Source organism: Thunnus albacares, chromosome 20 (assembly GCF_914725855.1).
Source record: "Thunnus albacares chromosome 20, fThuAlb1.1, whole genome shotgun sequence".
NCBI lineage: Eukaryota > Metazoa > Chordata > Actinopteri > Scombriformes > Scombridae > Thunnus > Thunnus albacares.
Window position 1 is genome coordinate 3,778,364 of NC_058125.1, and position 15,672 is coordinate 3,794,035.

At 42.5% G+C, this 15,672-nt stretch overlaps 1 protein-coding gene across 4 annotated transcripts in view; it reads right to left on the reverse strand.

Moving 5' to 3' along the window:
• Positions 1 to 669: 669 nt before the first annotated feature.
• LOC122971167 (caskin-2-like) overlaps positions 670 to 15,672 on the reverse strand; it is a 65,748-nt gene continuing 50,745 nt past the window's right edge. Inside the window, exons 12-22 of one of the 4 annotated variants that reach the window (XM_044337690.1) lie at positions 14,036 to 14,164; positions 13,727 to 13,813; positions 11,245 to 11,372; positions 10,787 to 10,868; positions 7,039 to 7,112; positions 6,849 to 6,959; positions 6,389 to 6,490; positions 6,049 to 6,187; positions 2,998 to 5,229; positions 2,653 to 2,890; positions 670 to 2,103 (exon numbers count right to left, since the gene is read on the reverse strand). In XM_044337690.1, the coding sequence (XP_044193625.1) occupies positions 2,007 to 2,103; positions 2,653 to 2,890; positions 2,998 to 5,229; positions 6,049 to 6,187; positions 6,389 to 6,490; positions 6,849 to 6,959; positions 7,039 to 7,112; positions 10,787 to 10,868; positions 11,245 to 11,372; positions 13,727 to 13,813; positions 14,036 to 14,164 (3,419 nt within the window). In that variant the 3' untranslated portion in view covers positions 670 to 2,006. The remainder of the gene's footprint in view (positions 2,104 to 2,652; positions 2,891 to 2,997; positions 5,230 to 6,048; positions 6,188 to 6,388; positions 6,491 to 6,848; positions 6,960 to 7,038; positions 7,113 to 10,786; positions 10,869 to 11,244; positions 11,373 to 13,726; positions 13,814 to 14,035; positions 14,165 to 15,672) is intronic. The other 3 variants (XM_044337692.1, XM_044337691.1, XM_044337693.1) reach the window with 3 other exon arrangements.

Sequence of the window (15,672 nt, forward strand, 5' to 3'; positions counted from 1 at the left end):
CAACTATGAGGTTATGCATGTGAAACGGGCAGCCAATCATACGCATATAATCCCGCCGTGAAATGTCTTCTGTGTAGCAGTATTAAGTAATGATTAGGTCAATTAAAAGTTACAAAAACTAAGCAAAGCACTAAAAACTGTCACTCTGCGGTCAGTTGTACTTGTCACTTAAATGTGAATTTAACATTTTGTCTACTCTGACATTCTGTAGAAATGGTGACTACATTTTTCTCACAGTTGATTAAGATAATTTATTTTTTTATCCATAAACTGTAACAAAACTTACTATTTGTGGGTTAAGTCTGCAGCATCAGTTACCATGGCAACTGAATTCAGGGCGAACGCCTGCTATCTCTGTGAGACTGAAACCCAGTGTTAACCCCACAGTTAGCTGACCAACCCACTAACTCTGCTTTGTGAGAAGGGCCCCGACTCTGCTGTGTGCCACTGGAAAAATTATAACTATATATACAATTATTTAAATAAAAAATATATCAATTTGACCAGCTTTTAGAAGCTATTATGAATTACATTTTTAGAATAGTTATAATTAAAATTTTAATATAAACTAAAATTAAAATTTTATTTAAACAGTATATTCTAAAACTCAATGTAAAAGATTTTTTAAAAAATCACTAAATTAACATTAATTAATTCTATTTCCTTAATTTATCTTAAAATGTGGAATTAATAATTACATTTTATAATTATTCACAAAATAAATGAAAAAGGCTTTTAAATGTAACTTTTATTTATTCCATTTATTTATGTTCCCATTCAATTTCATCCATTTATTTGTTAGCTGATTTAAAAATGAGTAATATATTAAAAAACAGGACAAACAAAGAGATTACTAATTTGCATTTAATGACCTTTTTATTATCTTTTTACTTGAGTTTTATACCTAAGAAAGTTATAATGTAAAACTGATACATTCATTAGTTGATGAACACAGAAAGTCTTTAATTATTCCGGTGGCACACTCGAGCCTCCGTACTGTGCATTGTAAAGTTTGAAGAAAACAAGACTCCGCTATAGATACACAATCTCTTACAATCAGTCACTTTAAAGTTGACTGTACTTGAAATGCTTTGTAACAGGCCACTGTTGAAATGTTTAAAATCATTTCCCATTCTTTGGAAAGGGAAGGTCCCCAAACTGCACTCTTACAGTAAGTTGACTTCATAGCACCCTGAGGCGAGCAGTAAAACCCTCCAAACTGAACTCCATCGTCTCTAAATAATAACTTCACTCCACAGCAGTCACACCTGATAAACATGTGTTTTTACTGATGATAATAGTGCTTTTAAAATTGGTGTTCCCCCACTTGGTGCTGACAGAAACATCTTAATGTAACTCCTGAAGAGGATAAAAGACTTTGGTAAAAACATTTCAAATCAAATCTAGCACATATATATGGAATATGCTGCTTTTAATACAATAAACAGTATTTTCCCCATGTTATACACAATAAGCAGCAAAATATATATAACACAGTAACTCTAATATACACAATAATGATTTTAACAGTGAATCAGTCAATTGGAACTCCATTTGTTAAAAAACAAACATATAGAAGTATAAATATACTCAGTATAAAGATATCTGACTACACCTGAACACACACACACACACAGTGCCATCTATACATTTACAGGTAACGTGAATAAAATGGACCCTCATTCCCTTTAGTGATAATAAACTTGACACACACACACACATACACACACATCTGGAAGCTGATCTAGCAGCCACTGTTTGTTGTTGCTCCAATAACATTCCCAGGTGTGTGTCCTAAGGCGAAGTGCTCGCGTTGAAAAACTGGGCAATACTGAGGAAAAGTTGTGCAGGAAATCCTCAAATGTGCACTTATTGATTCATCCACCATCTCTGTTCTTACCCACATCAAAGGTTCAACTTGATCTCCTGTTTTCTGGCTGCTGAGTTTTCATCTGTTGCTCCCTTTAGAAAAGTATTACATCCCTCTGCGGCAGAGTTTTAGGACATCACTCCAACATGGCGTCCAGCTGGTCAGCCAGGTCATCGAACATGTTTCCGATGTCGTCCAGAATATTCCCTGCTGCCTTCACCGTGCTGCTGCCGCTGTCAAACAGACAGGATGACGTTACAACACTGTTTATAAAGAGTCTGATTGTAACTGTGCTGAAAAACAAGTTATGTTGTACTTTGTTGATCCCCATAAGAAATCTCTTGATTTGACATCAGAAGGACAATTCAAGTTTATTACAACTGGGATTTTATTATTGTAGTTTTGGCTGTCATTTCTATCAGTCACTATAATATTGTACTGACTAAACTAGATGCTGAGATCTGAGAATGTGTAACGTCACTGCAAAAAAATCTGATGGGGAAAGAAACTCGATTGTTTGGATGATTAGGCAGGTTGTAAAAAAGCCATTTATTTAAACAAATGATCTAATCCTCTTTATTTGGTAAAGAGTGAATAATTCCTCATTGCACAGGCAGACTGTGGTAAGTAGGGCATGTCAGTGCTTAAACTGGGCTTGTACTCACCAGTCTAGAATTGTAGCACTTGTGAGTTCAGGTTTGTTTAAAACCTGTCTGCTCATGTTTCTTGCTTTTGTTAAGCTCCCTGCCAACATGTAGTGAGTATAGATTAGTAATTCTTACCTCTGCATAGTGCTCCCCTGTGCCAGTTTGTTCTCCACCACTTTAAGCGCAGCCTCCAGTGATGTACTGGTTTCCTCCAGCCTCTTTTGAGCCAGCACCTCAAGATTGGCCGCACCAGCCTGCGCTACCCCTGTTGTCCCCGCCTGACCCGGTAGTGCTGAGGTGGGGTAGCAAGAGGCCGGCGCCGGGGAGGACGGAGCAATGAACGCAACACTCTGGACCACACTGATGTTTGATCCTGAGGGACGGAAGGCAAAGGGTTAAGCCATCATTCAAGATAACTGTATTTTGAAGCAGTTTGCCCAAAATAATAAAACAAAACATTTGGTTTTTGGTAGCTGTTACCTGCTGTTGATGTTGAGGGGCTTTCAGGCTGAGGGAGTCTTGTTACAGACGAACCTGCAGCTTTCTGTGGACTTTCTGGTTTGGACATCACTGTGTGTGAGTGTCTGACAGGTTTAGGACTAGGTATACATGTCTGTGTGTTTATGCTGCCGCCCAGCTTCGGTGACACCGTGTGAATCTGTACGCTGGTTAGTTTAGGAATGGCTGTTTGTGCATTAACTTGTATTTTTTGGGGGGTTGTTGCTCTGCTGTTGGGGGCTTGTCTGAGAGGACTAGAAGGTTTGCAGGACACCGGAGGCTTCAGGCCTTTTCCCATGGAGCCCACTCTCTGGAAAACAATTCTCTGAGTGTCCTCGTCGCTCAGCGCACTGACATCATTGTGCGTGTGGTGGCTGTTGGTGTGCGAGTGGTCGTCTCTGTTGGGGGTGGAGGCCTCCTCGGGTGTTGACGCGCCTTTCTCTTTGGGTTTGTGCCTTCTTTTAACTGTGTCGGACTCTTTCAGATTGAACTCTGGGAGCTCAAGGCTGTTCGGGGTCTGGACTGGACCCTCTGGAGGAGCCTTGATTTCAGCGTCTGCCTGACTGACAACTGCTATCCTGGGCCGCTGTTTGATGGTGAGGTTGCCTTCCTCGGCAAAAGGGAGGTGGTCAACAGAGCCGTGCTTTGGAGAAGCAGCAGCACTCTTTGATATTCTTTCATTTTTTCTTCCTTTGTCTTCAGAGGAAGTACTTCCACCTCTTTGTCTGTCAGGGTCTCCTTCCGTTTTCTCATTTCCTGTCCTCCTGAGGCCCCCCACACCAAGGACGGGGACAGGCTTGGAGTGCTGTAAGACGATGTGAGGAGTCCCGGGTAGAATCGGGGAGGAAACAGGGCTGAAAACAGGTGAGACTGGGGGTATGTCGATCCTTCTGGATGGACTGCTGCTGCTTCCGCTTCCCTCCAGCCTGGCTGCAATGCTCCTCACGCTGCCCACGCTCTCCGTCTCCACACCTCCCTTCACCTCTGGCTCTGCTGCTTTCTCGTTTCCTGATTGGAGTACTGGGCTGCCGCTCACCGAGCTCATCCTCTTGGGTGGAGGCGGGGGTGGACCTTTGCGTCGGGAGCGCACAGCGAAAGAGTGGCTGCGGTTGATGTGGCGTTGGGCCCCCGAGGCGCTCGTATGCCCGCGTCCTGGCCTGCGTGACAGGGTGGCATAGGAGGGCATGGCTACAGAGGAGGCAGAGGTACAGGAAGGATTGAGGTCTTCGTCTTCGTCCGGCTCGCCGTCAGACAGAGCATAGCGAGTCAGGCTCTGGGCACGCTTCTTGTGCGCTCCCCTGTGGGCGTCATCAGCTGGGCCATGTCCAGGCCGAGGTCCCAGCAGAGGGACGGCTCCAGGCAGAGGCTTGGAGAGCACCCGTGGAGCCCCGTTGGCACCTCCTGCCTGGGCGTGGAGGTAACTAAAGGCTTTCTGTGTGGGGGAGGGCTGCGCCGAAGGAGAGGAAGGGGAGGAGGGCTGGTGGTGCTGAGGCTGATAGAGACGGCTGGGGGACTGGAAGTGCTTGGCTTTGGGTGGGACGGCCGGGTAGGCAAAGCGGGGCATCTTGCTGGGAGTTAGTGGAGGTGTGAGGGGGGAGAAGGGGAGTTTGTTGGGGGTAGAGGACCGACCCTGGTGCTCCCATATCTCTGTGGGTCTCTGTCTACTTCTGCCTCCAGGACTGCTTGCTCCAAGCTTGGCCTCCTCCCCAACTCCACTCCCCAGACTCTCCTCAGACCGGCTAGATGTCCTGGCTGAAGGCAGCGCCGATTGGTGCTCCTGAGAAAATCCTGAATTTGAATTTCCAGAGTTCCCAGAATTCCCAGAGCCACGTGACCGCATGCTGATACTCTCCTGACTGACTGACATGGCGGATATAGCTGCAGCAGAGGCCACGCCCCTGATGCAGAACACCTCTGCGGCTCCTCCTCCCGCCCTGCCCATCATAGCACTCTGCAGCTCAGCACTCAGCTCGCTGTCCTGGAAGGAGAGCAGGGCCCTAGGGGTGCGAGGGGAGGGGCAGCAGTCGTCAGACGGAGCGTCAGAGCGCATGTGAGGGTGCACATTGTGTGTTGGTGTGTGTTCAATGGCCACCAGCTCCAGAGCGGCAGGGGGCTTCCGGCGAAGAGTCCCGCCTCCAGCTCTGTCGCCATGGTTGCGAGAACGCTGCAGGTCACAAAGTCTCTTCACTGCTAACATCAGCTTCTTCTGATGGCCTGAAACACAGATAGCAGTCATTATAATCTACTGATTACAATACACACAATAGTTTAAAGCTGGTTGAGGTAACTTTGCTCAACAGTGGCAACTGTAGCCACAAGAGGAAATTAAAGGATGACACTTAATTTTCCTTCATTTCCCAAGATTCTCTTGAGTCAGTTGCTTTAAAGAGGCCTGTTAGAGTTTTCCAGAAAAAAAAAAATCAAAAACTCTACTTACTCTCTTTTTTTGAGCTTTAAACCAAATCTCATGGTCTTCCTCATGCCCAAATTGGCAGAGCTAGAAAAATCTGTTAGGTGGACTTGAGTTTTTTAGTCAAACATACTTCTTGTTTTCTGCTTTTGTAATAAAGCCATTGAAATGTTTATCCGGCAGCAACATATGACGTGCAAAACACCTGAACAATTGTTTTCTATGTAAACCCAAATTCAACTTTTCATTCCTGAGAGGAAAATTGTATTTCTTCACTAAAAAGTTACATGACTTGATTTAATGTACTTCCCTCTTTGACTTTTTTATTTGTTTTTTTATCAAGGTAAGATGGAAATCAATTAAATTCTGAAAACAAGACAGTTTAAGTCTTACTAGTGCCTCCTACACGGCACCCAACAAAACAATGAGTGAAATGTAAAGTTTGTTAAAAGCCACAAGGGTTTATGAGATCTCTTATTTGCAAAGTTGAAGAGAAAAACTGTCTGAAATCAAATCACTTCAAAAACTTCCACAGCAAAACCTTGCCAAATGGAATACTGTAGAATACATCCTTAAAATATTTCAATGTCTACTCGTGACTCAGACTCAGTCTAATCTCTCACCTAGTTTGGTGATGCCTATCTCCTGCAGGTCCTCCCAGGTGATGTCTTTGACAATAGTGATGGAGTCGTAGCCATTGTCACATAATCTCTTGTGGTACTGAGGCAGTCCAATCACACTCAGCCACTCCGCCAGATCCGACTGAGCAGCAACAAACACACATGGACAGAGACAGAGGAACAGATGCAGTTAGTCAGAATCCCCTTGGATTTTGTGTGTTGCTGGTTTGCGGTAACAGTATCAATCACCTGACTGACACCAGTGGTTCAAAAGCTACAATACAACAATTCAGTAAATAGCTGCATTTCATGGATGTTACAATGTAAGTAGAACATTTCTCACAGGAATGTAATCAGGAAGCCATTCAGGGATGCTCAGCTTGCCGATCTCCATTGAGATCTTCTTACGGTGGCCTGGTTTGGTCACTCCGATGGCTGTCAGGTCCTGAAGAACATAAACACATGTGAGCCAGTTAACACAACATTGTGGGAGGACATTCACTTTAAAACAAAGAATCTGTAACCAATACATGACCTATTTCTGATGGATATTTGAATAGTGTTGTCCAAAGTAGATTTATTGTACTCAGTAAAACATTAAAATAGGGCAACACATATTCTGATTGAGGATGTTTCCTGTAAACATTAGTGAGTTCTACCACATGACCAACAGAGTAGACTGTAACTTAAAGAATTCCAATGAACAGCAGCTGGTAATTTCACTTGCTTTAGGGTAATAACAAATGTATTAAATGTATTTGGCAATGACTTCTTTATTCTAAATACTAAAAACACACACATACCTCGGGGGTCATCCTGCTGATGGTGGGTACATCATATCCTGCATTGATGAAGTTGGATGTGTATTGCTCCAATTGGAACTCACACAACCACTGGTAGATGGCCTCAGAGTCCTAAGAACAGAGAGGAAGAATATTTATGAGGCCTCTCTCTTAAACACACACACACACACACAACTACCCCTCAACTCACCTTGCCCTCCATTAGGTGTTCGGGCCTCACAAAGCCTTTCTGAGGAGTGCCGCTGACCTGCCGACGGGAACCACCTAGAAAACACACATTATCAATCGTAAAGGACAACCTCTGCCACGCTTTATTGTGAGCGGCTGCCAGTCAGCACACCCTGACTGAAACAAGAAAGCACTATTAGCAAAGAAACGAAGACATACCAAACGTGTGCGTCATATGGAAAAAATGCAAAAAATAACATAAATTATAGCTAGTTATTAATACAGTCTGCATTAAACTCAATCATGTCAAACTCAGTAACTCATGTTGAATCAGTTTTCTCCATGCAGCTGTTCGGGTGACAGAGGAGGGGGGGGTTGTTGGGTCTCTCCAGGTGAGTGAAGATGTGTTATCTACCTGATCTGAAAGCCCACTGAACACACTCATGACTCATCTATCTTTCAGTCATGACACATTACTCCAGATCTCTGAGGAATGCACCTTTCCTTCCATTTACTCCATCTTTGCCTCTAGTTTGCCCGAGGTGAGCGTTTTGATCATTCTCCCGTTCTCTTTCTGCTTGTTTAGTCATCTTTCCTGACAGGACCCATCTACCTTTTAATTATTGCCATTTGCAATAACCTTTATCTGTAAAGCATCTTTCTGAACACACACATAAAAGTCGTTTTTATTGTGGTGGCAAAGAAATATGTTCTTTTGTAATTTGAGTGAACTGACCTTTAAAAGAGCGAAGTAAAGCACGACAGATATTTTTAGCTGTAGGTCCTTGAATAAAGGTACAGGTCAAAGTTTGAGGTATATGCTTATTTGTTCTTTGAGTTATATGAGAAGATGGATACCTCCCTCATGTCTGTGCGTTAAGTATGAAGCTGGAGTTGGGAGGTGATTAGCCTAGCTTAGCATAAAAACTGGAAGCAGGGCGAGACTGCTAGCTTTAAGCTAAAAATACACATCTACCAACACCTCTAAAGCTCATCAATTCACAGTATCAACTGTATCTTTTTCCAGGAATGTAAAAATTTGTTGTACTAGCTTTTTTTTTAAAAATTTATACATGCAAAAATTGAAACAGATAGATTAATAAAATAGACAAACACGACACAGCGAGAAATCAACCAAAATGAAATAAAACAGGACATACTATGGAGAATTACATGCTGGAACTACTTCTTGGTGAATGATAGCCGGGTGCAGTGATTTCCTGGAGTGCAGTGATTTCCTGGAGTCCTGTCATCACCCTGAGGTTCCCATGTTTAAGACCATTCTGATTTTACGGATACTTATCCTAAAACCTGTGCTCATCGGCCACATCCAGCAACCGAACCCACAATCACGCACACTGTAAATGTACCGGGTGAACGGATAAACTGTTTCATCAGAAAAATAGTTCCAGTGCGAATATTCCACCAAAAACCATAAAGTGTTGTTTTTACAGATCTGTTTGTGAGCTGATAAAACAAACAAGATACAAGGTAAGAGTAATCAAGAACTTTAAACAGAGCAGACTAGCTGTTATGCTAAGCTAAGCTAACCACATCCTGACTCCAGCTACACTGAAAAAGAGGTTGGTATCAATCTTTTCATTCATCTCTTGTAAAGAATTAAGTCTATTATAAGTTTATTGCTTCTTTGAACTACAGTATTCCTTTAAGTCACTTCAAAAGTTTCGATGCACTGCGGTCAAAGAACCTCAGTTTTTTAATCTACCTTGTGGGACCTGATGTCCCAGCAGGACTTCATACTTTCTTTGTTCCTTGTCTTTCAGTATTTTAAATTCACCCTCTCTTTTTCAGGTTCTATTTTTCTCTACTTTGTTGTGGAGGTCAGGGGCCCTGCTCGGTCACCCAAGGGAGTAAAACAGCACCTAGTGAAGAGGTATTTGGCCTCTGGGCAAGAGAGAGTCATGGATGGAAACTGTTGGGTCGAGAAGCACTCTGCTCTTTACAAAACCCGAAAGAGAGAACATAACAAGGGGATGATACACTACAAAAGATAACATTTGACTTGTGCCAATATCATATATCAATAGAAGTATGGATAAAATCATTTTTGCAGCTAACAGACATTTTTTTTCCATCTGAATATCAGGAGAGAAGAAAAAACACAGCAAAATTAGAATTGATGTTACATTTTTTCTCCTTGAACAGTCATCATTCAAACTCAGAACAGTAGCTTTTGGTAACATTCTTGTAGGTAATCCACGAGTTAAAAATAAAATTAAATCCCTACAGGAGTCCCTGGTTTCATCTCTCTCTGTCTCCTTATTGTCTCAACAAACAAACACATCAATACTTAAATGAGTAGACTTCTCTGATCACATCTAACAACCACATCTATCAACAAAGATGATATGAAATGTGAATAAAAGCTTTATCCCCCACAGCCATGACAAAACATCCAACATCCTGTCAAATCACTCTTACCCTTCATGAGGAATGAGAACGACAGAGCTCCTGATGTCTGGCACTTCATCCTTCCTTCTGCCTATCACTCATACAGTGCAGACATTTCTTCAGGTTTCAATTCGCTCTTTTTCTTCTTTCCCCCTCTTTCTTCTTCATTTAGCAAATATGTTTTGCTCCCGTCTCCTCCCTCTGACCCCTCCCTCCCACTCCTCATTTCTCCTCTCCTTCACTTTAACCCTCCTTCCCATTCAGCCTGAGGTCACCAGAGATCCATGGCTCTGTCTAGCATGTCACTCCTTTACACTGAACGGCTCACCGCAAAGCCCCTGCTCAGCAGAAAAAGCTGCAGAGAATACTTGAAGCATTTGCCGTCTCTCTGATTTTTCTGCACCTGCCGCTTAGATGTGACACTAAAACATTTTGTTGGCCTTTCTTGGGAGTAGCAATTGGGTGTTTTTATGGGTTGTGTGGTTGGGAAAAGCTTGTGGTTTTATTGGTTTCTGTGGTGAGGTGAGGTAAGCCAGTTCTCTCTCCCTCCGTCTCATTTCCTTTCAGACTGACGCCAATAACAGCCCAATCTGCAGAACAAAAGCACTGCTGCTACATTTTTCTTTAATTGCATTCCTCAGGTGTAAGTAAGTACAAGTGATGTCTGTGAAGATTTACAGTCATTCAGGTCATGGGATATGGTATGTCTATCTACATCTGAAAGGGCACTCTTTTAAGACAGCACACATATTGGACAGAGAAGAGGTGGTTTGAAATAGGAGTGAAGGAGGCCATCTATGTCAAAGTGAAACAGTGATCAGTCAAGAGAGGAAGTGGTCTACAAAACCACATATCAGCCACTTAGGCCCCAAACACCATCCAAGTACACACACACACACACACACACCTGGTGCTACACAAGATCGATTTCAGAATCACAATCAGAACCTGTTTATTAGCCAAGTATGCTAACATACCAAGAATTTGTCTTAGTGTTTGCTCCCACAAACGCAACATAACATATAAGTCATTATGTTGTGCAAAAGTTGTAATTTTGAAAGTTCTAATATTATGAGAAGAAATCTGTAACAATTTGTGGGTACAGTCATACAGTCAAAATTTACAAGAAAAAGTCACACTACTTTGTGAAAAGAATAAAAAAGTTTAATAGGTGACTAAACAGGTGAGGGATGACCTGCAGTTATAAGTTTGACCAATAAGTACATTATCATCACCCAATGTATCTGACCTCAAAGCAAAATTAAACCATACATTATGTACTATAAGTCCATAACCAGATGTGTTTTGAAGCAGCGGTTAAATTATAAGGAAGAAGCAGGAAAAAGACAAAGACTAACCTGTGGATCCATCAGCCTGTTTGCTGTGATCTGCTCCTGTGATGTGAAGATGGTCTCCTGATTCACCAGCAGAGGGAGCAAGCTGCACACACCAACAAGGAAGATACAATGAGTAACAGTGCTGAATGTCAAGGATCACTAAACGCACTGCAAACAATCACCTTATCCACCTTAGCAAGTCAGATCATGTTGTAATAAAATGTTCTGTTGCATTCTGCAGGTGAATTAAACTGGAAATGATTGAGCATCAAATTATTGTACTCTGACATGTGAACAAGCAGGTTCAGCTGTAGGTTAAAACAAACTAAACTTAATTGGATGACTTGGTATGTAGAGTTTTAACAATGTAAAAAGGGATGAAGATTTTCTGATCTTAGAGTTTGTAGCACAGTTAATAAATGCATGGCTCGCTTCTATTTAAAAGTGATTTCAATGGTCTTTTTCTGAGCAGATCTAACCTTGCCAGTGTCAGCGTTGTGGCGATTTTGAGTCCCGTTCTGTTTGTGGCTGCTTTCTGAGCTCTGGCCGCTACCAGCACTGCGGCTGCTGCCGACACTGCCGGCACTGCCAACACTATTTCTGTCACCTGAGAGAAAAAGACAGAAAGAGAAAGCAGAGAGTGATAAGAGTATGTGTGTGTGTGTGTGTGTGTGTGTGTGTGTGTGTGTGGGTGTTTATTATTAAATTAGCAGAGAAGCCAAGACTGTGAGGCAAAACTGGTAGGCAAGTGTGGTTTGAGTTAACTGCAAAAAACTGTTTTTTGCTTCCTGTCTGGGAGTTATTTGAGAAGATCAATACCACTCTCATGTCTGTGCTTTAAAGCTTCTCTTATCAGTATTTTTTATGACTGTGTAATATGAAAGTGGTCCTTCATAGTGATGAATCCACACAGAATTATCATCCAACTCTGCATTTCCTCTCTGCTACACACTGTGTTTCAGCATCTTTCAGCTTAGTGTTTTGGCTTTACATCCCGTAACTTTACTGTTTTGGTTCAGTCTCACTGGTCTCATCAGCGTTTCTTCTAGAGGCAGCAGGCAGCTATTTTCAACAAAGAAGCTCTGATAAACCCACTGTACGCTACCTGCTCAGCAACAAACAGCAGACAGACAAAGTTAGTTACTAGCTGGTAAACACAGTGGAGCATTTAGGAGAGAGATATTTTTCTCAGGAGTTGGTGGAGACAAAAGCGCTAATGTTGCTTTGTGTCTGCTGGATGCGTAAACAGACATCTGTTTGCTAAAATGTTCACCATATCAACTTTATGGGGTGATTATATGTTAATGGTTGGTTTTCACCTTGATGCAATTATTGCAGTTGTAAGCATATAGCTAGTTTCAAGAGGTGATTAACTTAGCTTTGCATAAAGACTGCAAGCAGAGGTAGAAACTAGCATGGCTGTGTCCACTGTTCAAAAATACACGTAAAACCTCTATAACATCTTAAAACTATAATATGTAACTATTCCGCATTAGAAATGTCTAAAAACAACTAGATCTATGTTATATATTTTGTTGAGTTGTGTACTTAGATTATACAAATGTTTCCAACAATTTTCAAACCCAGAGAACTTCGTAATTTTAATCAAGTTGACGGTCTGTTTCATTTGGTCACCTGTCAGTGGCGTCATACCTCTTCTACCAAAGAGTATATGCATACAATGCAATACGTTGAGATGTGGTTGCCCACCACAAACTGTCACAAATTGACATTTATTCAGTTTTAAGCCACATTTTTACAATAAACTTAGATCTTGGTCGTTTTTAACTATATCTTTTAACCAGATGAAGGATTTTAGTCATCGGACATCTGGATCTTAAGTTAGCAGAGAAACAAGCTGAGCAAACGTTAGCGGCAGCTCGGCTCACACAGAGCCGCTCTCGGATGTCCTGTGACCGCCAAACAGCATCGAAGAAACACTGATTTTGAACAATGAACATTGAAGGAATCCTAACCCCCGAGGAGCTGGTTGTTTAACAATGAAGACAACAACTCCCATGATCCCACGCTACTTCACACCATAATCACACTCCGTCTTTTGTTATTGTTTTGATTAAGAGACCTCTAGAGGCAGAAATTACACATTGTGCATTTAATGCTTTAATCTGTAGACAAACGGCCATGTAAAAACAACAGTTTGTGATTTTAGGGGAGTTACATGGTGTAACTATTTCTTGATGAACAATGGTTTATCCGTCCGCCCAGTACTGCAACACTATTGTGCTTGGCTTGTTGTTTAGCAGGAAATAGTTACAACCTCAACTCGCCCTCAAACTGTAAATTCTCATTTTTATATTTCTGTTTGTGTACAAAACAGAGCCTCCTGGCTCAAGTTCAAGCACAGAGATACTGTAAGAATGGTATTGATCTTCTCATCCAACTCTTAGACACAAAGCAAATGAGTGTAATTCCCAAAATGTCAAACTTTTCCTTTACCATGTACTTCAAGAATGATCTGGAACCAGAGTTAGTATCTCTTCGGTTATTAAAAACAAAAAATACATATTTTTCTCAATACTAGATGAAATGACTTGTTAAGATAACTGTTTTGTATATGTTTGCTGCACAGGCTTTCAAGGAGGAGGCAGGTGCACCAGCAAGCTGCAAAAAACTGAGAAACCAGCTGGTCAGAGTGACACATGAGTTAAAGAAAAGGCTCTAGAGGAATGCTGCTCATTTACCATTGTGTACTTCTGAGAGACAACTATAGTAAAATGATTATAGCTGGATTATTGGGGTGTGGGAAGCGGGGTGGGGGGATGGGATTTGCAGGGTGGCACCGTAGGTCAAGACTTTGGGATATAAAGGGATAAAGATGAGAATAAGCTTCCTACAGTGCTGGTGGGTGCGGTTTAAAGAGGCCCAGTAGTTCAGAGCTGGTCTACAGGTTCACACAGGGGAGAAGGAGGGGGCAGGGTGTTTGGGGCCACACACTCTTACCAGTGGGAGAGCTCCTGAGGACCCAAATGTCCTGAGTGGGGCTAGCAGGACTAGCTGGGGCTGAGAGCTGACTGCCAGGTGGAGCACCTAACAAACACACACACACTTTAGACACTCACTCACTGTATACCCCACATACTGTGGCTGGGAGCGGACCTATCAAGCCGACACTGAGCACCATAGGGCTGGCGGAGCGGAGACCAGGATCAGGGTGCTGTTTGGGAGGGAAACGTGAAACCTGGGAGGACGTGTCACAGGTGGTGGAAAGAGACCAAACAGAGGGGAGAAGTTGTGAGTGCGTGTATGTACCTGCAGGATCATAGCCGAGTGTGTATGAGTCTTCAGTCTGAGGGGCGGGGCCGTGGCTTGAGGGAGGAGCTCTGGAGGTAAAGAGTTGTCGTTGACATGGCATGGAAGCTTGACGGGAGAGAGTGCCCCCTGCAGTCAGGGAGACAGGTGTGGGAGGAGGCAGGCATGCATGAGTGAGGGAAAGTCTTTCATGTACATGCATAGTGTGTGTTTCAGTTGGAACTGCGTGCACAGGTATGGGAAAAGGCTGTGAGGTGGCAACGAAAACCTTTTTGAAGTACGGTGAGTACATTATGAACAGCTAAAAAAGGGCATATTGACTGTAAATCCTCTCTGGTGTTACATAAGAAGCTGCTGAATGGGAGTATAAGATCACCAGCGACGCTGAGAGGGCTTACTTATCCTTTGTGTGTTGTTGGTCCATGGTTGCTGACACCATTGACATTATCGCAAGGCTCAGGCACACACACACACACACACACACACAAACATGCTCACACACACTGCCGAGTTTGCCTCATAAGCAAAGAGCCTGTCACAGACTTTAAGTCAAACTCTCTGTTTCTTTCCCTCAAGCATGAGCAGACACACACACACACACACACACACACACACACACACACACACACACACACACACACACACACACACACACACACACAGCACACAATATCCCAACGTCGACTGTGAGGGCTTTAGCACTGAGCTGACACTTTGCAATCTGGCCATAGTAATCCTATAAATGTGCGTCAGTGTGTGTGAGTATCTATGAATGTGTGTAGCCTGGCTTGCTGAGGACGTAGAACTGAAGTGTGTGTGTGTGTATGGGTGTGTCTGTGTGTGTTATTGGACCCCTCACTGTGCTCACCACGCTGTTTGAATGTCAATGACTTTACAGCTGCAAAACAAGCCCAGGACTCGTATTCCTTTCATCCACAGGGATTAAATCTGATGACTTACAAGCATGCTGAACCCTCCAGTGATCAAGCATGCCAACATGATAGATCCTGCTTGTGGGCAACATATCGATATAATGATATTGTGACTCTTAGATTTTGGATATCGTTATACGGCATAAGTGTTGTCTTTTCCTAGTTTTGAAGGCTGCATTACAGTGAAGTATTTTCTAAATTTACCAGACAGCTAGCTGTTCTATTTTTTGTCTTTAGCCACTTGGTCAATATATCCACATTACTGACTATTATTTATCAAAAATCTCTGTGTAAATATTTTGTGAAAGCACCAATAGTCATCCCTACAATAATGTCACAATATTGATATCAAGGTATTTGGTAAAAAAATATTGTGATATTTGATTTTGTTCATATTGCCCAGCCCTATGTACAAGTATAGAGATGCATTCTTAGCCCAAATATAACCATTGCCCTGAGTCAAATTAGTCACTTCAACACCACTCTGCCAGCTCAAGCCCACAATGTACCAGGACTAATCTGGCCCTGAGATGGACTTATTATAGTCAGAGCATGATATAGTAAACATTCTTACCACTTTTACTTTGCATATTAAGTCAATATTATCATGTCTTTAATTAATCAAAACACATTCTTTGACAGTGCTTCATTTTCCAAACATTTCAGGGGGCCCTGGAGCAAACATTTGCTGTTGAAGCCCTATGA